Below are 23,723 nucleotides of genomic sequence, written 5' to 3' on the forward strand. Positions count from 1 at the left end.
TAACCCTGAGTGTCTCACCAGCACACAATACTATCAGGGACCCACAGGTATTTGGTTTCAGTGCAGGGGAGGGGTAATAACTGTCACCCAACACTAAGAAGACCTTTCATCCCTGCCCCGGCTCCTCTCTTCTCTTCTCATCTCATGTCAACCATTCTGTTTATAGTGTGTGTGTGTGTGTGTGTGTGTGTGTGTGTGTGTGTGTGTGTGTGTGTGTGTGTGTGTGTGTGTGTGTGCGTGTGCGTGCGTGTATGTGTGCAGAGACTGCTGCTCACAGAATGCTTTTGTGCTGGCTCGGGGGGGGGGGGGGGGCGTGAGGTGGCGTCACCAACTCGCCATGCGTCACTCGTATGTCCCGGGGAGACAATAATAAAGCTGGTTTGATTAAATCAAACAACCATGACTATCTTAAAAGGCAGCTCTACGTCAGTGGTTGTTGGCCAGTTGGTTGCCACCTGAGTAGCAGTGGGTCATCACGAGATGATGACAGCATCCTAAATCAAGAACTTAAATGGAAGAATTGCTTGATGTATTAGGTTCTGCTGTCATAGTCAATGCATTGCAGACCAACACACAGCAGTTTTGACGCCATTGTGGCAGAATATAAAAAGAAGTTATAATTATTACTAGTACCATTAATTATGAATTTTGTAACACCATGAGACACCGCTCAAGAAAGAACAGCGTAACGGAGAACATAGTCCAGTTCATATTTACACAAAATCTAAGTTCCTATGAGAATCAATAAATATTCTATTTTACATATAGGCTAATTGCTGTGTGCCCCCCCCCTGCTCTGGCATTCTTGCAGCAGTGGGTTGGTTAAACATTGATTAACCATTAGGAGAAATCACTCTGGGAGGTTAGACAAACTAAATGGTAACCTCCTGACAGCCAATCACATGTGATTTAACATGACCACCACAGCCAATCAGGGCATGACTTATAAGTTATAGCTAACATGGCTCCACCCTGTTGACCCCTGGTTTGACTCTTGGTTGAGGTTTGGTTTGTATGCTGTGTGTGTGTGTGTGTGTGTGTGTGTGTGTGTGTGTGTGTGTGTGTGTGTGTGTGTGTGTGTGTGTGTGTGTGTGTGTGTGTGTGTGTGTGTGTGTGTGTGTGTGTGTGTGTGTGTGTGTGTGTGGGGGGGGGGGGGGGGGGGGGGTCTTGACATGTTATGTTTTGACCATTTGCAGCTATAATCTAAATAGTGGCCAGTATACAGTGTTTACTTAGATCTCTGAGGAAGGCCTGTGGGCTATAATGTCCAACGATTAATGGTTGATATATGCTGTTGCATATGGAGCGTGATCATTACCTCAACACAACCTTCAGTGTGCATTACCTTTAATGCTACTTATAGTGGACACCTGCAATCTTAAAATTAAACGATTAATTTAGCAGGACAATGTGCAATTCAATGGAGATTGTATTTTTTCAAAACGTTTTCCTAACTGTGATTAATTCTCAGTATTTCATGAAAAAGCTTGATTTCATCTAGAAAACTGTTTAGTGTGTGTTGGCATTAACAAACAATTAACTTTTATTTTGTATAACCCTATATAATTATTCTATGGATTTGGGAATATTTTGTAATATCTGTGTTGAGTCTGAAAGCTCAGAGGTCCTTACGGCTTGCCAACTCTCCCTCTCTAGCATGTCATACTCATCCACCGTTTGCTCTACAGTTTTATCCAAAGCATTTAATATTACTATTAGGGGAAGGGTTGCAGTGGTTCAATTAGCCCACGGCTCGGTTCAAACCTTGGTTTTGGTTCGCTTTCGGTACAAAAAAACAAAACAAACAAGGAAAAACAAATTGAAAATATTTCCAGGAAAATAATGACCTTATATCGCTGACTTTACTTTATACCGGAAAAACTAAAAAGTGTTTTAATTAAAATAAAAACTTTTAGTCACTTGCAATGCGTGGCATCGCAGCTTGTTGCAAGTTTGTAGAGGCCTGGTGGAGACCTGTTCTCAGAGGAGTATGCTTTTAGTTGCTTGTCGTTTCTCTCTCTGCTAGAGAGCGTATTAATGGTTAAAATTCACTAGGCTAGCCTATATCATTATCAATATCAACAAGATTACAATTTTCCCAACAACATGTTTATTGGCATTTTTAGGAAGTTGTCTTAAAATATTTGTACTTGTTTGGAAAATGCATTTACCAGATTTTGCTTTAGACATTTATTGATTTTTGCTGCCCCATTTTACAATTATGGCCTTTCCCATTGTCATTTTGGCAGCAGAATGTGAGAGCGACAGGGAGGGTAAGAGGGTTGGCAGGCAGACAGACAGACAGTAAAATGGTGAAACAAACAGACAGAGAAAGGGTAAAACAGAGAAAGACACACAGACAGACCTTTATTGAAGGGAAATGAAGTTTTAATAGCAGCACCGCAGTAAGGATAAAACAAACAGATAAGGGTAGAGAACAAGAATACAGAATACATAGTTGAGTAACACTAATTAAAATAGGATAACAAAACAATTTAAAAGGGAGTATAAAAGACAACAACATCCGACCTGGCCCTCTGTGCCTGAGCTAGTCAGGTGTGCATAATGTATAAGCCATCCTTCTGAAATAGAGGCCGATAACATCAGTAGTAATCAGCCATATTAAATAGACTTGAAGACCTTAAGATTGATCTGAACAGAGACACACAGAAAGAGACACACACAATTAAGAGCTAGCTGGGAGTGTTCAGCGTTCCACCTTGACCAGGTGATGATGGAATGGAACAACCGGAACAACCCAAACACAGCCCTGCCCTTCTCTGAATCTTTAGCCCCATCTCGGGTGTCAGCATTGAGCTATGCTATTGGATGACACCATAGTCTCTCTAGTGTGTGTGTGTGTGTGTGTGTGTGGTGTGTGTGTGTGTGTGTGTGTGTGTGTGTGTGTGTGTGTGTGTGTGTGTGTGTGTGTGTGTGTGTGTGTGTGTGTGTGTGTGTGTCCTTGACTGTAGCACTAGCACAGCAGACACATGAAAGCATGAGCGGGGGTATCTATCTGTTGTCTCAAAGGTCAATTAATGATCAATGGGAGGTTTGACCCAGAAGCTGTGTAGCAATAAAACAGATAAAATGGATAGCATGTGACCTAACAAACACTGAACAGAAACTACTTTGTGTGTATTTTGAACTGTCACAGATCATGACTGTGTGACAGCATTAATTTAACTCAGACAGCATACACAGGTCCATTAGGTTACATTTGTACGCCGCCAAGATTTTTACAAATGGATTAATGAACACTGAGGATTTTACTGTGTAAAGAATAGAATTTTAATCATTCCAATTATGCCTTTATAATTTATGACCTTTGACGACTAAATTAAACTTCTGTACCAGTAATGGATTTGGCAGATCAGCCGATACATGCAGATTTATTCTCTCTGTTTCACCTCTTTGGTTCTATTAGGACAGCATCCCCATTCCCCAATTCCCATCATGACACATCACATCATGTGCTCTACTTTATTTTTCAGGCGTACCTTTATCTTGCAGGCTGTGCAACACAGCCATGTAATTAGCCTTCCAACAGCAAAACAATGCCGACCACTCCCACTCACATTTTAATGGTAAATGGTGCATTTTTATAGCACCGTTAGCGGTTGTAATTATAGTTGTTGCTATTATCCATCTTTGTTACCCCCAAACCTCTCTCACTGTTCCTTTCCCTCTCTTTTCATCAGGGTGATCTCTTTTTGCTCATGGCAGGGACTGGGATAATAATAAATGAATTGATCTGAATTGAGCTGAATGATTAATCATTTTCGAACCGAAATTGCCATTTGAAACAATGCGATTAGCAAATCGCAAAGGCTGCGATTTTACCGATTTATTATGATATACTTAAAATCATGATATGCAACAGGAGCAAGTCTGACCCAGTGTTTACAACAAATCGCCAAGATCCACAAGGCACAAGCATAAATGACAATTGTCAATTGACAAGTGCAGATCCATCTGCATCTACTGTACAGTATGTTTATATTCGTCGGGCGACATTATCCGATTAAAGCTGGTTGCACACTGCTGCGTTTTTTTCGTTGCGAGAGAGAGAGAGAGAGAGAGAGAGAGAGAGAGAGAGAGAGAGAGAGAGAGAGAGAGAGAGAGAGAGAGAGAGAGAGAGAGAGAGAGAGAGAGAGAGAGAGAGAGAGAGAGAGAGAGAGAGAGAGAGAGAGAGAGAGAGAGAGAGAGAGGACCCATTGGTCCCCTAGGTTGATTTCTTTATTTATGTGCTCCGAAATTCTACCGCAGCAATGTGTAACGACCTTAATAAGTGATCATTTTGATTAGCCTACATTAGTTGTTGTCCTTTCTACTCGTAGCAGCAGCTAATTAAAAAGGTATTTACATCAGACCACCAGGTCCAAAAAAAGTACTCCATGAAGTGTAGATTGGTATGTCTATGTCTATATTTGGCGGGCAACATTATCAGATTAATAAATGATTTCCAAGCTATTTCCATCAGACCACGAGTTCCAATAAAGTACTCCATGACCAGTGGTGTCAGTTCAGGAAAAGTTAAGGTATGGTAAGCAACAGGAATGATGAATTTATTTTAAGAAGTACATTTTATTTGTTTCCATTGTAGCCAAGGTCTGGCAGCTGCCATACCTAGCCATACCCAATTGATGCCTCTGTCCATGACTACAGATAGGGAATATTCTTGTAAGTGTTATAAGAACAACATCCTTAAAATCCTTATAAAGAGATTAAAAGCCAACATTGTTTTTCTCTGCCCCTTCCCCGCACACGTGGAGGAGTAAAACAGAGATTCCAAAAAACAATAATACACAGCTTGAGTTTGGGCTTCCACACGGCCTGAATAATGCTAATGGTCAATGCCCTGTGCAAGTTGAGATCAATTATTGAAGCCAGCGAGGAGGGAAATGTGGAACAGGGTGTGAGTGACATCTCTAAAATTATAATAAGGTAATATATATATATATATGTATATATATCTTATTATAATTGCATACAATATATATACTGTATATATATTGAATTGAATACGTAACATGTTTGTTAGCAGTACAGGTAGTACACTAGTACAGTCAAAGGTCAAACTCAAAAACACTTGTTTCCATTGTGGTCCATTGTACTCAATTCACCAGTGATACAATCTGTATACAATACAATGGTAGCATCATAAGGTATATTTACAGAGAGAGGAGGGGTACTTACTAGTAAGACGCCTAAGGGCGAAAAGCTCATGTTAAAAAAGAAACCATAAAAATAAGCTTCAAGTGTGGAAAAACTTTTTTTATTCTGCCATCAACATAAATGTTGCAGAACAATAACAACTCCAATAAGGTCCTTCTGTAAAATCAACACTTAGTTATATTATAACATATTATCCCCTATATTATGCTTAAATAAGAAACGTTTTCTTTTCTGGCCAAATGGGTGTTGTAAGGAAAGTAGATTTCCAACATCTTAAAACTGTCTTTGTTTTGGTGAGTAGATATGTATATTCACTTTTTACTATAGACGAGACTGATCAGCCGGGGCTGCCGTGGCAGTGATCATCAGTCCCATAGCATGTGTGGTCATGACTGAAAATAACCGATCAGCTTCAAGGAGAACTTCGTAGGGAAGCGGACATTACATTAATGATTAGCATCCATGCTAACGTGCAGGCTAGCATTCTATTACCTCTATGCTAATCTGAGTTCCCAGAAGTTATTTCTTTTTGCCACTAGGGGGGGCGAAAAGAACTTCTGGTCAATATTCCTGGCCTGGAAGTTGTCCCAGGCTCAGAATCTGAGCTGGGACAATACCGGATGTAGAGCCCTGTGCAAACCTTCAAAACATTTATAAAAAACCAAACGACAACACTACAACAATCTGCAGCCCATGTTTTGAGGTGAATCCTACCAGACTACCTCTATGCTAATGTTAGATGCCTCCTCAAAACCGTGCTTTTGTCCACGCTTTCATCTGATTGCTTTGTAAATGTAAATCCACGGGAACAAGCAACGCTGTGCTTGTTGTGGTGGCTGGCTATCATGCAACTGGTTGTGGTTGGTGGTGTTGCGCTATTATCGGTACGAGTGAAACTTGCCAGTGAAAAAGGCTCTGCGTTTTTCACTATTCGACTATTCGAATATTCATTTACATCCCTAATATGGAGATCCATTTATATGGAGATATGGGCATATTGGTTGGATCATATTGGTTGGTTCTACAAAAAGATTTTGTTTCATACAACTGTACATTGTGCAAGTACAGTAACTGCAGGGGAAGCAGCTAAGAACATAGGAAAATATCTGAGCTATCCGTGTGCAAAAGTTGGAGTCTGTAGAACCAACCGTGTGCTGTGAGACCCCAGACATGCTTACTCGGTTACTCATTATGTGAAAATCCTATGAGGTCTATGACGTCTGACATGCATACAACCCCTTTTATGCCCAAATATGGAGATCCCTGTCTGTAGAACCAACCGTGTGCTGTGAGACCCCAGACATGCGTCCGTGCGTGTCAGTATTGGTTGGATCGGCGGTTCTACTGAAAAATGCTGTTTTGTACAACTGTACATCAGGGATCTCCATATATGGGCATACAAGGGACAAGGACAGAATGTGATGTCACAATGTGATGTCATGGATATCCAGGGTTTGATCTTCGATGAGGTGATGTCACAACGATGACTGACACAATATGTCCAGATATGGGCATTTCCAGATGATGCCCTGTTAGGGCAACCACACTAATACAATCCCTTTTATGCCCATTTAACATAATGACCATGGCAACGGTTTTCGCCCTATACTTCTCAGCGCTGATGGAAGATGTCTTTACTGCATTCCTGGAACTTGGACAAATGCACTCAATGAGTACTTGTTGGCATAGTACACCAGTTTACTGTTCTCAAACTAGAGGCCTAATGGCCAATTTATGCTTTCAGCGACATGTGCAGGGTTTCCTGCTGGAAAAACCTTAAGGTGGCTCTCCACTAAACAGACTACAAGATAACTCTTGATAGGCACTACTGAGGGGGCGCACGTGGCTGTATTCAATAGCAATTCAATATACAATATTTGCTTGTGCACATATTTATTTAATATTTTAAGTGTAGTAACAGTGAAAGTTGTTCTAAAAACTAGAGATGTTACCGATCAATCGGCAATGGATCGGATCGGGCCGATCAAAGCGTGATCGGCGATAATCGGTGGTTTAGATCAAAAGGTAAATTCACCGATCCGATCCGATCGGTGCATCCGATCAACCAGCCGTTCAGTATGCCCACTTGAGGCCATTTTGGGGTATTGATTTCCACAGTGCTGAAGGAATAATTAGTTACTGCTATGATAATAAATACATAGTAATGCTGGTAAATAACTATAAGGCAAATATATAAATGAATTCATGAGTGAATTAATTAATTAAAGTTAAAACATTAACATTTAGAAAATATAAATAATATATAAATAATAACTTGATCGGATCGGTGATTGATCGGTATCGGGTGATCAAACTTGTGATCGTTGCTCGGCGATCGGTTCCAAAAAACCTGATCGGACCATCCCTACTAAAAACATTCTTCAAAAACAAAACATTCTCTCATGCACACCCTCTTATGGTATATTTCTATGAAGTTTAGTCTCTGTGCTGACCAATTCAGTCTCTGTGGTGCGCAGGAATCCCTGAAGTGTCGAAGTGAGTGCACCTCTGTAACAGAGCTTACTTCCACTTCCCAGCCAATCAGATGACGCAACATTTTATATAGGCATCGGCGACGGAGTCTTGCTCAAGGACCCTTCGACACTAACTCTGGGGGAGCCCGGGATCGAACTGGGAACCCTTCGGGAACCCTCCGTGTTCTAAAGCGGCAACTGTACCCCTGAGCCACTGCCGCCCCATGCTACTCCTTACACCTGACTGACTGAGATGATTGACATTCCTATCCTTATAGAGACCCATGCTCTTATTAGTGGGACAATAAAGGGAAAAGAACAATAGCAAAAGCTTTACAGCAAAATGAAGTGCCTTTTTGAAAACTGCTAAGTGAATTTAAAAGTGAGGAATTGGCCTGTGGGTGGTGTTGGATGAAAGATCATTCAAGTGGGTAGGGTTCATCATCTTTAACGTTAATGTGTAAATTATGTTTCATGGCAATCCTCCCATTAGACTTTGAAGTTGTGTGCAAGTGGAATCTTTGGTCTGCGGTGACGCTAGAGAAAAGGCCATGCGGGGAGGAAATGCAACAGAGTGCACTGCCCACTCTGCTCTATTTATTTGATGTAGAAGAGTATTCTAGCTACAGGATGCTTGAGGAGGAATGGAATGCAAACCTTTTTTGTGTGTAATCTCTTTGAGGAGATATTGGCCCTGCTTTTCCATTCATCATAGAGTCCGGTTTGTTGGCGTTACTCTCCAGGGGTTTAGCCTGTATTCTCTCCCCTCTGTGCTCCTCTATTCTCCTCGGTCATTTACACTGACAATTTTCCTTTGTCCTTATGTTCCCTGGCTCTACGACGAGCCCCTTTTTGGGCCACAGCCTCAGCGGTCAGTGGTACATTAATCAAACAAACCCCCAGCGCTGAGCAAGACAGCAAATGCACCCACAGCCCGGGAACTAATGAGTTCAGCAGAAAACACGATGCAGAGTCAATGGCGATTCAATAAAAGTGCTGAACCACGGCCACCAAAACCAATTCACCTTTTCTTTCTTTCTTTTTTCGATCCCCCCAATCCAAATATTTCCCTACTTTTCTGCCCAATAAATAAACTGAGCATCGGCATTAGGCGGATCAGGTAAGGGGATAAAGCTAGGAACTCTAATAATACTCTCAGCTGTAATCCTCTTCCCTTAAGTGCACTTGGCTGCTCAGAGCTGCTTCCTGCAAACACGCTGTGAGTGACAGCACACCGACTAATACAGTCTCATTATGCAGTCCTCTAACAGGCACGTGCACACATAGATAGACATCAAAGGGGGCTTGAGCCCCTGCCCTTTTATTCATCTGTAAAAAGTGCCCTCTCAAGACCATGAATGCGTTTTTTACTATGGTGAAAGAAACGCAAATGCCCTCTTTCCCATGCCATATCCGAAGACAGTATTCAAGAGAATTGCCTTGTCCAAACTCTCCTGAACTTGAATGCAGCATCTTATGTTGAAAGAATTACCCTCTCTGTGTAGAAGTCAAGCATCAAAAATAGCCAACCTCCAAGCTCACTCTTGGATATTTTCGATTATTTTTTATGTATTATTTTCAATATTTTCACCAAAAGGCCCTTTTAGAAATGTCAGCCCATGCCTCTGTAACATTCTCTGCATGTCCCTGTCCTCTAACATTTGGTCATGTTACACAGAGTGACTAATGTGGCAACAATAGAGGACATTTTCATGTATTGACCCATAGTTTTTAGGTATGCTCCAAAGGTGAGATCTTTATATAACTAATCATTATTAGCTTAGCTTGCTGTTGGTCTAAAATCCCCTCTTAATGTTGGCTTTCATATTTTCTATGGTGGTGCTTATAATCTTCATTAAGTCTTGTATTATTCTGGGGCATTTAGCTGATGGTCTTATTCACCAGCTCAGTTGTCTTGCGGTTTACAGTAGTTAGAGTGTCCACCTTGAGATTGGGAGGTCAGGGTTCAATCCCGACCAAGTCATACCAAAAGACTATAAAAATGGGACCCAATGCCTCCTACCCTTGATGCTGACGGAGTAAGTCCCTGTTACATTAGCATCATGTCCCGTGGGTGTACTTGTATCAAGCTGCCTTGCGTTAAGGGAGATGCACTCCTGGCCTATGGGCCACATGGCTTGGGAACCATTTGTTCCCAAGGCTTCTTTCTTAATCTTTACTTTTATTTATTCACAGTGTCTGAAAAGTACAGAAAAGGGTGGTTCAGCATTTAGAAATTCACTGGACACACGTTGGCCGTTGCAGGTATTGAATATTTGACATTGCAGCTTCTTCTGCAAGACAGCCTAACTACTACAGTGCTACCACCAACCTAACCTCGGGTAACCAGGCTTTCTCGTGGTGATCGTTTACAACGGGCCGCTTGATCCGGTCTAGACGAAAACCACAAGCAGAAGAAGCGGCGTCGCTTTGTTTTGGTTCCCCCCTTTGTTTCCCGAATCCTTATTAAAATGCTCGAGTAGCCTAGTGTAGTCTTGCCAGTCGCTACGAGTTGGACTAAAGGATGTATATACCAAAATAATTCTCCAAAAGCAAAACTACGCTGCATCAAGGGGGTATTAGGTAGGCCCTTAAAGTATGTCCTTGAGCGCAGGGGAATTATTTTGGTTTCAAACTGTATCCGGTTTGATCTTTCCGTACAAATTGTAGTCCTTTGAGAATTACAACATGACGTAAATTGGTTTCCGCTCCCGACCGGATCAAACCCGAAAAGTGAAGGGATCCCAGACTACCACCAACCTTTTCCAGACAATTACAATTGTCTCCGCCAGGCCGAAAGGCATGGCCGAGACTATGTTTTGCTCCCTTTCCGTCCATCCTTTTGTGTTTGTGTCCGTCTGTGAACAGCTAATCTCTGGCACCGTTGGCATCAAGAGTTGTAGGCTACCAGGTTTGGGCTAGCAGCGATCAATGAGAATGGGATAATTGTCATGTTAACACGGATAAAACAGAAAAAGCCTATCAATACCAAATTTGATGGTATTTGGTGGTTTTCAGTATTTCTGATTTATCTTGGTGAACCAGCAGCACTGCAGCAGATGACAACACACCCACAGGAAACCGTTTCGCATTGATTTTTGACAAAACAGGATGTACTGTCAATATTACTACATGGGCTTGAATTAGAGTTTAGGGCTGTTCCTCTAAAATTGCAACATCCTTCCAAAACTTCCTCTTGGGTGTGTCGTACAAAGTCCACTACTCGAGAGACTGTGTCTCCTTCAGACGTCCTCCCACCTGTTTGTCCCCCCAGTACAATTGTCTATAATGAGTCCATGGTTACTTTCTGAGCGATGCCTCACTGTTGGCTCTGCAGCGATATGACTTACAATAGCTTCAATTATTCAATGAGTTCATGTAGACCAGACCATCTGAATGATTCCTCTGAATGATTAATTAGTAAGTATGTTTGCACACATTGGATTTGTTTGAGAGGTTGGTACACTGAAATAGAATTATTTGCTAATTATTACAAACTATGTATTGCAATTTCCTTAAATATAAGCATTTCTGACTTTTCTATTCTATTTTGTGGGCTTTAACACTTTGGCAGCCGAAATAGAATGGCTTGTTGGTAGATTAGCCGTGAAATTTCTATTATTATGTTATGATCTGAACAGCATTCATTTTACAAGACCCATCAGCGCAATATCAGCGCAATATCATCGTCCCATCCCCGTCACGGTCCCCGTTGTAATTCTCACCACAATCACCAGCTAAATGGCTCAATCTGCATTGGCATAGAGTGGCGGTTTTGGCCGAGGCATCTTCTCCCCGTGCGTTTCGCGTGAGCGATCCGTGTGCATCGACGTGGGCACATGTGATCATCTCCGTAATAAGAATCCACGGAAGAATTTTCATTAGCCTAGCCGCTAGGACAACGGCTATGCTAGTGCCAACAAAATTCCTTAACGGTGAATGAAGAATCCAAAAATGATGAATGGATGAAACTTGATGAATGAAATTGACCAGAGACCTGATTTAACAACAGCAAAACTCCAAAACATGCTGTTATTATGATTTAGATTCTCTTCTGGCGTAGACAAAAATAAACGCTTAAAACACTTTCGGTTCAAACCGTGATACGCACAAGCGAAGAACGTGCATGGGCATGCCTTTGGGGTTCAACCAGAGCTCATTCACATGCATGTGAGTTCGTGCATGAGCCGGTTTAGCCCGGAAGTGTTTAAAACCTTTATTTACTTATTATTTACTTTATTTAATTTTGGAAGGCATTGAACGGATTACGCCAGAAAACACTTTGAAGCCCTACTTGAGCTGTGTTTTGGAGTTTATGTGCGAATTTCTGATATAGTATTGCTGTCGTTAAATCAGGCCTCTGATTATTATTATTTTTTTAATTTTGGATTCTTAATTCACCGTTAAGGAGCAGCTGAGAGATGTGTGTGGTTGGCGGGAGCCTGGAGGTTAGAAATGTACGTTTGTGACTGAAAGTTGCCGATTTGAAATCCCAGAAAATTTGGGTGGGAACATCGAAACTAAGACGCTCTTTGTTGTACCGGGCATACAGTACAAGGCTACGGTTAGGCTCGGCAGCTCCTATTCTATTCAATTCAATATTATTATTGTGCTAAATCTTCAAGTTGTCTCAAGGCCTTTTACATATAGAGCAGAGACCTGTCATTGTCGCGTGATTATAGATCCAACTGGGAAAGATGGATAACCACGCCCCGAACTCATTTTTGAAGCTTGTGATTGGCTGAACCGGACGTAGGGAGCGCTCCGTTGTAGTCACTTGGACCGCGCGAGGTGCACGGTACCCAATTATCATGGCGTTTATCGTGCGCTTGCCCAGGCCTTACGGCCTGGGCATAAATATAACGATTGCATTCACCACGGCTTCGTAACTCGCTCTTCGCCCACTCGCGCCTGCGGCGCTCGGGGGCAAAGAGCAGGACCAAGGTCCGCTGGCCTTCGCGCCGCTTGCAGTGTCGTGGACAATAACTGTGAAAACGAGCGCTCTATGCCGTTTCCATCCATCTTTCCCAGTTGGATCCATAATCACGCGTCATTGTCCTAGTGGTCAACAAATACTAATAGTCGTGCTACTGGGAAACTCCTAGTGGCCAATAGTAACATTTTGTGGTTGTATAGGGTTGGTCCTATACTATTCCTGAAGAAGTTCCAAACGGATCGAAACGTTGAAGCAATAAAACAGAGCTGAGTATACCAGTGTTGCGGACTCTATTCTTCTTTTGGTCCTTGAGACCAACAGTAAAATAATGTGGTTGTATTGGGCAACTCCTTGATGTCAACATCGTTTTGTGCCCAAAAATATATATGTGGAAGAAAGAAAAGTAATCGTAACCAGTTACTTTTATAATGCATGCAGTAATTTGTAACGCCCTTACTTTTGAGAGCATTAACTAGCAAAGTAACTAAGTTACTATTTTAAAGTAACTTGCTCAACACTGGTGGTCCACAGTAAAATACTGTGGTTAGACTGGGCAACTCCTGTGGTCAGTCAGCAGTGAAAGAGTGTGTTTAAACTGGGCAGCTACTACTTGCAAATAAATCTGTGCTCATGCTAAGATTCCTTGCTTAAAAGGATCCCTGTCTAATAAGCCAAATATATTATAATTAGGGATGGGTACCGAAATTCGGTACCGGGACAGAACCGATAAGGACATGAAGGTTCCTGGGTACCCAAAAAGAATATTTACTTTCGGTACTGCTTATCGGTTCCTAGACGCACCATTTAAAAAAAAGACGTGCTATCCGTTTAAAAAAAAAGGCTTCATGATTACATTTTATATATCCTTTGACTATCTGTCAGACTCAGGACCTGTCCCCGGTTCCCGAGGCTAAACTAATGTGAGTTACGTTACAACTTGTATTCCTCCAAACACACACAGACACACAAGCACACACACAATCGGGGGACAATTGCGCTGCCACTCAGTCACAACAACACTGACAGCAGCGGTAGCGATGCTAGCAACGTTAGCAGCCCAGCCACCAGCAGCTGAGCCATGTTACTGTTTAGCCACCACAGGGAGACGTGAGTTGGATACAAAACATTTATGACAGCGTGGGATTCATCCGAAAGACTGTAAGGCAACAGCGTTAGAGTTGTGTTCTTTTGTCAAATCTAAGCTGGCAAATCTAACACTTCCGGTAGCCGATCTCTTCAGAATAAGATATGTTTAGCTAGCAGCAATAAGACCTCCAGATTTCTTAATCCAATAGAGCATCGCAGTTGAAGCCCCACCCCGTCCTCACTCTGGTGTCGGAAGCGTTTTCCGCATTCATTTCTTCCATAGACATTTCATAAAGTATTTATTTAAACGTTTTTAAGCCTTGGACAAAGCCACCTCGGCTGGAGAGGGATCATGTCAATATTCAAATTTTTTTGAATGCAAAGATTAATTAGAAAGCTGAAAAAAAGGACAGGGTACAAGACTGTGTACATCATTATTTTTAAAATCGCGGAAACTTCACTCCCAGAATGCCTTGCGAATGTTGTTGTTGTTTCCTGAAATACAGCCCTTAAATCACGCTCAGTTTAGTTGTCCAGGCCAGCATATGGCCTGAAATGTAGTGATTGTCATCTCTGTGGACTCTCTTATCGTCATCTTTAACACAGTGCATCATATTTGTAAAAGAAAGTATTCGCTCACGCAGTTCTGCTGATGTGCAATAATCTGCCGGGCAGACAGGGGGCAGTAAGCTACTTCCGCGGTAACCGCAAGATATATGAAAGAAGAAGAAGCTAGACCAATCACAGACGTCGTTTTTACGTTTAGCAGCATGGGAAATGCAGTTCTTCTCCGTGCGATCTTGATTAAAACGTGTTTTTAATAAAACTAGAGAAAAACTAGAGTGATTGCATACATACTCGGGGGTTCTACAGGAGCATATGGAACCATTTTACAACCACCAGCCTAGTGGTAAGTGTACATTGAATTGCTACGACTTTGTGGCTGATAATGACAAATCCTATGGTAAATATGAATGGCCAGCTTGCTTCCGACACCTCACTGCGATGCTCTATAAGACTTCCAGACGGCGGTTGACTTCTTAATCTCTTCAGAATAAGAGTATCCCAAAAGACATTGAAATATGATTTCATTTGCATGATTCATTAAAACTCTAAATTAAACATTAAAATTAAATTAAAAGATGTGTTTTAAATGATTCATTAAAACTGTAAATTAAACATTAAAATTAAATTAAAAAATTATGTTTTTGTGTAAAAACCAAACCATTTTGGAACCGAAATAAGAACCGTTAGGAACCGGAACCGATAAGCAGAACCGGAACCGGAATCGTAAAAATCCAAACGATACCCATCCCTAATTATAATGGTCCTCTATAACTACAATGTAAAATTAAAAACACCTGCTAATCTTTCACCCCTTGATAGGGGCAATGCAAGTTGATGATTTCATTTGTCCATGTGTGATCTAAAGAATATTAATTAAAATATTGATTATTAACCGTAGGAAGTATTAAGTTGTTTTATTTTCACATGCATTGCATAAATTCCATAGGGATAGACCACGCATGGACAAATGACATCATCAACTTGCGACGGGCATTTCTCCTATTGAGTGAAAGATTAGCTATTTCTAGAATAAATACAATATTTAAGGTGTTTTTTATTTTACATTGTAGTTATAGAGGACAATTATAATGTATTAAGGCATTTTTGGCTTATTAGCCCATTTTTTTAAGATATTTTTTTGGCTTTTTCAGCCGTTATTGATAGGTGTACAGTAGGCTGACAGGAAACGGGGAGAGAGACTGGGGGGTGACACGCAGCAAAGGTCGTCAGGATCGGGACTTGAACCTGCAGCGCTGTAAGGGCTGGATTACCAGCCTAGGTGCCTGGACCACTACCCTGTGGCCCAGGCCGCCCAGGGATCCTTTTAAATAAAAGGATAACACCTGACTCAAGGATGAAAAACAAGGATCAAAAGTCAGTATGAGACAGACAGACAGACAGACAGACAGACAGACAGACAGACAGACAGACAGACCACCTGTCCCAGATGAATATTTTAGATTATTCTTCACGCTGTAGGTACTGTGTTATCCACTCATGGTGATTTTGTGTGTGCGCATATTCTGGTCACTCACTCTCAGTATAGTTCACAGATGGTACTAACCACCTACAGTATGTTGATTTGCATCATACATATGCAGGTTTATGTTTAGTTTTAGCCTACACTTTGAGTTCAACTTGTTAAGGCATACTCTCCTGCCAGCCAGCATTCATTCATCCATACAAACAGCCGTATAGGACTGTGGCATGAATGGAGAGCTAAACTGGGATTACTGTACCTTCAAAAGTCATTAATCCTTCTGACTCCTTATCTTTCTACCACACACACACACACACACACACACACACACACACACACACACACACACACACACACACACACACACACAGACATATTGTGTACACACGTGCACCGCCATGCCTCCACACACAAAAACATACACACCCACTGACAATTACTGTACCATCACTACTGCAGTGCACACAGACACATACAGCAGCTAAATACTATAAGTTTAGTTAATTGAAATGCTATTATGTCTACCTGTCCTAGTTGGGCTGGAGCCCAGACTCTATTAACGTGACCACACTACGCCTGTCTCTATTACATAATCGCCTAATGGCTATTATTTTAGATAATCACGATTATTTTGCATACTCATCATAATCATTTCCATGTTGAAAAATGTTAATATATTTCCTTCATAAGTTCAAACATTTAAAAAAAATAGTCGATCTACAAGCTCAAGACATGCGACACGTTTTGAGCTTGTAGATCTGCTATTTCCACTATTCATAAAGTAATTTGTCTTTCTGCCCTGTGCACCTTTTGTTTACAAAGCCTAAAAACTGAACAGATTTTTTTTTTATTCACAATGTTCAACGACAAAAAAACACAATGAAATTGTTCATTGCAATTGTGTGAGTGACAATTCATCGTCCAGTAACATTTCCTAATGGTAACAGCCCTAATGACCACGTACCCTGCTGTTTGTTGACTAGGGTTCATGCCACTCCTATCCACTCTTGCACTTTGTAAGTGGCTAGGATAAGAGTTGCCGCTAAATACCTTAATTAAGTGTAATAATGCAGATAAGATAAATCCCCCAAGGAGAAGTTCAAGTCAAGTTATACCCCTGCAAAGCCATCTGTCTGTATATTGTTATGTATGCCAATCAACCCTGTTATGCTGTTAACGGGAAGTAGCTCGGATGGCTCTGAGATAGAAACTGTTAAGCTGCTGAGTAGTTGTGGTGCCTGACAGGTAGCACCATTTTGTGTGTGTGTGTGTGTGTGTGTGTGTGTGTGTGTGTGTGTGTGTGTGTGTGTGTGTGTGTGTGTGTGTGTGTGTGTGTGTGTGTGTGTGTGTGTGTGTGTGTGTGTGTGTGTGTGTGTGTGTGTGTGTGTGTGTGTGTGTGTGTTAGGGCTGTAATCTAGCCCTGTTTTAGGGATTCGAACTTCGGGGGGATTTTCCGAACGGACCATCGAACCTTAGATGGTTCGTTCAATTGAATAAAAACCGAACGTTCGGACGTTCGAACGATCGAACGTACTGTACCTTTAACCAGCTAAAACAGTGTAGGAAATGTTTTAAATGCGCTTTTATCCATTGAAAACGTGTGGATGCGTGGCCGCATTAACACCTATAGGCTAACACTTGGAAAATCCAACCCAATCGGAGAAAATGTTGCGCAGTTTGTTGACGAACAGGCTCAATGTATAGCAGAGTTGCACGGATGATGATTAGACTTGGTGACTGCGTCGGAGCGCGTCGCATTCGGGCTAAACTGGTCTCGATGTAACAACCCCAGAAATCGCATTATAGATCCTTTAGGGGGTTGCAATGAAATCCATCTTTGCTCATGCTTAGGAGAAAGGCTGTTTAATCTTTGGGTGCGTGGATGGGTGTTCGCTGTTCAGAGCACACACACGTCTGTCTCTGCCCAGCTCAGCTGCTCTCACTCTACTCAGTCTACTGTCAACAAGCGTGTGTCAGCGAGGCGCTGTAATGGTTCGCGGCCCCAAACAGGAGTGGAATTGGAGCGGATGGCGGTCCTTGATCGCTCCAAGCTGTTCTGGTGCATTTTATAACTACTATAACGGTCACCATTAACTGTTAGTGTTTACCGGTAGGCCTAACTTATTTCGTATTTGGCTATCTTTACTACTGTGATATTCTGAATAGGCCTATCACATTCTGATAATTATTTTTCGTGTAAAAAAAAGAAGGAAAAAAAGAAAAAAACCCTGAACCCATTAATTTCGAACTTCGATTGCCAACGTAACGAACGAACGTTCGAATCCCCGAAGGTTCGCTTGCAGCCCTAGTGTGTGTGTGTGTGTGTGTGTGTGTGTGTGTGTGTGTGTGTGTGTGTGTGTGTGTGTGTGTGTGTGTGTGTGTGTGTGTGTGTGTGTGTGTGTGTGGTTTCCAGTGTTGTCCACAACTCAACACTTTCACAATTTATAGGCCTACTTAAACTTACAATGACGGAGCAAGCAGGAACGGGTTCAGTGCGTTGCTTAAAAAAATAGCTACTTTATGTAAACATCAAGTAACCTTTTAAATTACAGGCCATTGGGCAGAATAAGAATACAAATAAGATAGCCTAGGTGTGGTTAATAACCAATTATGGTACTATATAACGTCCCATAATATTTTATCATTGGTACCTAGTACCACGCTAACAAATATCAACTGTTGAATAATAAACAAATAAACATATTTTCAATTTGTGTATGTACCATAACCATTACACTTGGTTGATGTTACTGTAACTAACAAATTTAGCATTAAGACGCCTCAAGGCGACAGGCCCCCTGGTACCCATATGGAGATCCATGTACTGTATATGGAGATATGCTGTGAGAGCCCAAACATGCTTACTCAGTTATTCGTTAAGTGAGATGTCTATGACATCTGACATGACCATACATGGAGATCCCTGTCTGTAGAACCAGCCACACAGATAAGGGCTGTCTTGGCCATCTGTCTTGGTCATATATGGATTCTGTTAGTGTCGTATGTGGGCATTCCCATATGAAGTCCTGTTAGATATGGGCTTAATATTGATGACATCAAGGAACTCCATATATGGGCATAAAAAAACCACATCCTAATGGGTGTGTGCAATTTTACCTTGCCTTGTAGCAACATGAGTGTTTGAATGAAAATGTCCACATCATGACATGTTACTGTCCCTAATGTTGCTCTGTCTTTCTCCCCTCAGTGTCCAGGGACATGAAACTTCATCCACAACAAGCTCCGTTGTATGTAAGTATACATTTTAGTTCATATAGCTGGCTTGCTTGGTTAAGACCTGACTCTAAAAATGTTTTCTAAATCCTAAATAAAAACGTAGGCTGCTATATCAGTGGTGCGCAAACCTTTTCATGTTCCGGACCCCCAAAATTATATGTTTTTGGCCACGGACCCCCATCTCAAAACACTTTTTATTTTAGGGACCCACAGAAGTAAAGATTTGAGTAAAAAAACGTTTTCCTTAAATAAAATATATATTCAAAGATTTTCACAAAATGTATAAGATCTTTCCAAAATAGCAGTATACAAGCTCATAGCGAGGCACAGCGGGACGTGCTATGAGCTTGTATATCTGCTATTTTTGAATAGCCAAAGTATAAAATATGGCTACAGTATATTATTGTTATTATTATATATCTAAAATGGCACGGATGCTTTCCCAGTTTTAATGAGTCAACAACTCTGAGTTTCCCTTCAACCATAACCATATCTGACCAGCCCATTTTGTGTGTATTATGAAACACATTTATTTTCGATATAAGATTACTGTGTCCCTGGGTCTCCTTACAGTCAATGGTCCGCATCCCGGGCCGTCATAAAGCATTAAAAATATGATGATGAGGTATTTTGGAGGCGGGGGGTTGGGGTGTTAAAGTAATGATGAAGAAAGAAGTGCTGATGATGATTCATGGGGCCCAAGGCTACGAGGGTGTTGATGTCTTCAACAGTATTATGTTATAGGGGACTCTGTGTCCCTTTTATATTTTAATGGGAGCCACAATTCCTGATCCATATTATAGCCAAGATAAGGATCACTGGATTCCATTTTTGGGAGGCATTTGCACTTAAAATATTGTAGATCTACAAGCCCATAAGCTGTGAGATTGTAGATCTGCATTGTATATACATTTTACTCACTCCATATTAGAGAGAGAGAGAGAGAGAGAGAGAGAGAGAGAGAGAGAGAGAATCTGTGGCTGTATCACGTGCTGTTACAGCTGAACAGGTGTCATTTCAAAGCAGATTTGTGAGGTGGGTGTGATGTGGGTGGTTTTGTGTGGGGGAGAGAGAGAGAGATGTATTATGTGCTGGTGTGTGTGCGTGCGCAAAGTATATTTGAAGTGGTGATGGTGCGTGCACGCACAATGTCTCCCACCACACACACAATATCCCTCATGACACCAAGAAAATACACATTGCGCATGCACGCGCGCACACACACACACACACACACACACACACACACACACACACACACACACACACACACACACACACACACACACACACACACACACACACACACATTAACCAACCTCATGAACCATATCTCCCATCTCAGAAACATTATCAGCTAGTAGACTCCTCTCCGCTCCACAAGACAAGACAGCTCTGCAACGCTATCACACTATTTACTTTGGATTTAAAGGCAATTATAGACTTAACCCATTAAGACCTGAGGCCGATTCAACAAATGCCTTCTAAATCAGTAATTCTCAAACTTTTCCGTAATTCAAAATTAGTCAAGATTTTTCAAAAATGTTCAAAAATATCTTGTGAGCTTGCTTGTTATATCTGCTACTTTTGAATAGCCAACGCAGAAATGTAAAATGACACAGACTGTTTTTAACGGTTTTAACGGGTTAAAATGAGGCCCTTAAAGCCGTCACTTCAACGCTGAATGTAAAAAAAAAGAAAAGACACATATGGGGATTAAATTGTTCCTTTCTTCCCTGTGGACATTGTGCCAGGGGCCCAGGGAGATTGGACACACATTCAATTGAACCCGTGACCTCATAAGCCCCTTTTCGACTGCAGTTTTAGCACCACACCACACCACACTACACCACACCACACCACACCACATAAAAATATCTACATTTTCCATTACACAAAAGTACCCCCATCGGTAAGAAACAAATTGACCCTTTTAACTGTGATTATAATACATAATAAATTTGTATTACAACTATCCTAATTACAATGGATTATAACTGTGATTATAATACATTATAAAGTATTAATGTATTACTATGATAATTATAATATACTATAATAGATTATAATAGTGGTTATAACACAATAGAATCTATTATCATGTATTTCAACTATATCCTGGTGGTCTAAATGAAAACCCAGTGAGTGATCAGTCATTATGAAGTGTTTGGCCCTGCTTGGCCTAGCTCAGACCTACTCTAGAGTGGATACTTTTTAGTACCCCGTTTAGTACCACTTTCACACCACTCTACCCAGGACCTTGTAGTGGAAAACCTCACTCAAGTGGGCGGTGTGGTGTGGAGTGGTGTGGAGTTGGGCCTGTGGAAAAGGGGCTTTAGTTACTAGTTACAGGACTGTTTTGTAACCACTACACTAACCCCCATTCACACAAATTAAATCGAGGGACATACACACAGTCACGCATGCGCACACACACGCACACACGCGTACGCACACACGCGTACACACACACACACACACACACACACACACACACACACACACGCGTACACACACACACACACACTCACACACACACACACACACACACACACACACACACACACACACACACACACACACACACACACACACACACACACACATCTGTATGGATGTTTGTGAGTGTGGGACACTCCAGCTGTTCTTTGAAGTGTCTTCAAAGCGACCTATTCCCCTGTTAGCACGTTAGCATATGAAGCGGAGCTGCGGTGCATTGACACAGCAGACACACACACTCACGTGCCTACAAACTTCTTATAGTTCTGAGCAGTTTATCAAAATATGATGGACACGTTTACGAACGAAAATGAAAATCTCAGCATCGATATCTCAAAAATATCCTCAAATTCATTGTAGTCTCGCTGGTGACTGGTGGAACGCCTTGGTGGTGCGTGAAGCGAGCAGTACACCCCTGCTTACAGATCCATTTGGTTACATACAGTATGGGGCAGCTGTAACTCAGGAGGTAGAGTGGGTTGGCCAATGCTCCATGGGTCGGCGGTTCAAATCCCAGCTTCTCCTGTGTCCTTGAGCAAGACACTGAACCCCAAGTTGCTCCTGGTGAGCTGGTTGGTGCCTTGCATGGTTTCCACCACCACCGGTGTATGAATGTGTGTGTGAATGGGTGAATGTAATGCACATTGTAAAGCGCTTTGGATAAAAGCGCTATTTAAATGCACCATTTACCATTTACACTCTCAGATTAGTGGATCATTTAAACAACATGTTGGGAGGGTGGTGTGGCAGTGGATCCGGAGTCCTTGAGAAACAGAATCAGATTAGTCAATACATTAACATAAACAACACAACTTATTATACAGGACAGATATGAGAAATAATTTAAATATATTAAGGAATGACTGACATATTTAACAATTTGATACTTTCAAAATATTAATCCAACTGGTTTGCACTTGCACATCCGCTATTTCCGCTATTCTTGGAAAATGCTTGAAAATGCAAGACAATTTTTCAACATGAACACGATTATGACGATGTATGGAAAATAATCGCGATTATCTCAAATAATTGTGATCAGGCGATTATGTAAAAGTTGTAGATACTCTGTAGGAGCAAAAATGCATGTCGCTGTCAGAGGAAATCAGCAGCATTGAGCGTTTGTGGAGAGGATGTTGAAACTCATTTCACACTAACAGCTTTTCCATTTCCATTTTCAGCCAGAGCGTAGAATCACCAGCACACAGTGCAAGTGCACTTGCTGTTCAGTGTGATTCCAATCTTATTGTCACATCAGAGGGAGTTTCATCAGATTCGAGGCAGTTTCAATAAAAGCACAACAGTAAAACGAACAGAGGGAAAACACCGAAGTGGTTTATAATAACGCGTGCTGCACGTGTACACAAATTAACATAGTATACGACTTCCATTGGAGTCCATGGTTAAAGCTGAGGATGTTACTGTGCTGTATGTAAACATCTACAATGCAGTACATTAGGATGATTAATACAGTGATTACTGCACAGTAAGGTCCATTTGTCTAAGAAGTAAATTAACCCTGAAAATGTGACTCTCAGCACTGTAGAGCAAAAGTCAGAGCAGAGCTTGTCCCCACCATACTGTGGTTATAGTAGTCCTCACTTCCTGTGGGCTCATAGGGGTATGTGGTCGCCTTTGAACGTGTTGCTTGGCAATGGTTATCCTGCTGAGAAAACACACACACACACACACACACACACACACACACACACACACACACACACACACACACACACACACACACACACACGCACACACACTCACACACACACACAGTTCTTGGAGAGACCAATAAGATTGCTGGTTAGCCCTTGCCCCTATCCTGCTGTCAGCTAGCTAATCTGTCCCTGTGGGATCGGGGGGAGGGGGGGGGGGCACTGATTCACAACTGGAACAGAAAGTAACCTGGCCCTCACAGTGTGGCCTTTGACCTACTGGAGAGATAATATATAAGAGGGAAGTGACAATTCTCCACTGAAGAGGAAGTAGAGTGTAGTGAGTATTTCAATAAAATACTTTATTACAGACTTTATATGCAGACTTATTTGCTTATGTACTTAAAGGAGCGAGAAACCCAGCCTCTTTATTTGTTTTATCAGAATTCAGAATATGAAAAGAAATCTAAAATGTAGGAGTGGTTTCTAAAATGTAGGAGTGAATAGATAAGCCACCTCACACCCAGCCTCTTTATTTGTTTTATCAGAATTCAGAATATGAAAAGAAATCTAAAATGTAGGAGTGGTTTCTAAAATGTAGGAGTGAATAG

General features: G+C 41.5%; 1 protein-coding gene across 1 annotated transcript in view; it reads left to right on the forward strand.

The window, feature by feature from the left end:
- Positions 1 to 11,029: 11,029 nt before the first annotated feature.
- LOC308288630 (A-kinase anchor protein 13-like) overlaps positions 11,030 to 23,723 on the forward strand; it is a gene marked incomplete at its 3' end in the record, with an annotated part of 47,781 nt that continues 35,087 nt past the window's right edge. Inside the window, exons 1-2 of the mRNA XM_080730101.1 lie at positions 11,030 to 11,072; positions 18,930 to 18,969. Of these exons, the coding sequence (XP_080586227.1) occupies positions 11,062 to 11,072; positions 18,930 to 18,969 (51 nt within the window). The 5' untranslated portion in view covers positions 11,030 to 11,061. The remainder of the gene's footprint in view (positions 11,073 to 18,929; positions 18,970 to 23,723) is intronic.

Source organism: Nannobrachium achirus (genome assembly GCF_963921795.1).
Source record: "Nannobrachium achirus genome assembly, chromosome: 7".
Classification (NCBI taxonomy): Eukaryota; Metazoa; Chordata; class Actinopteri; order Myctophiformes; family Myctophidae; genus Nannobrachium; species Nannobrachium achirus.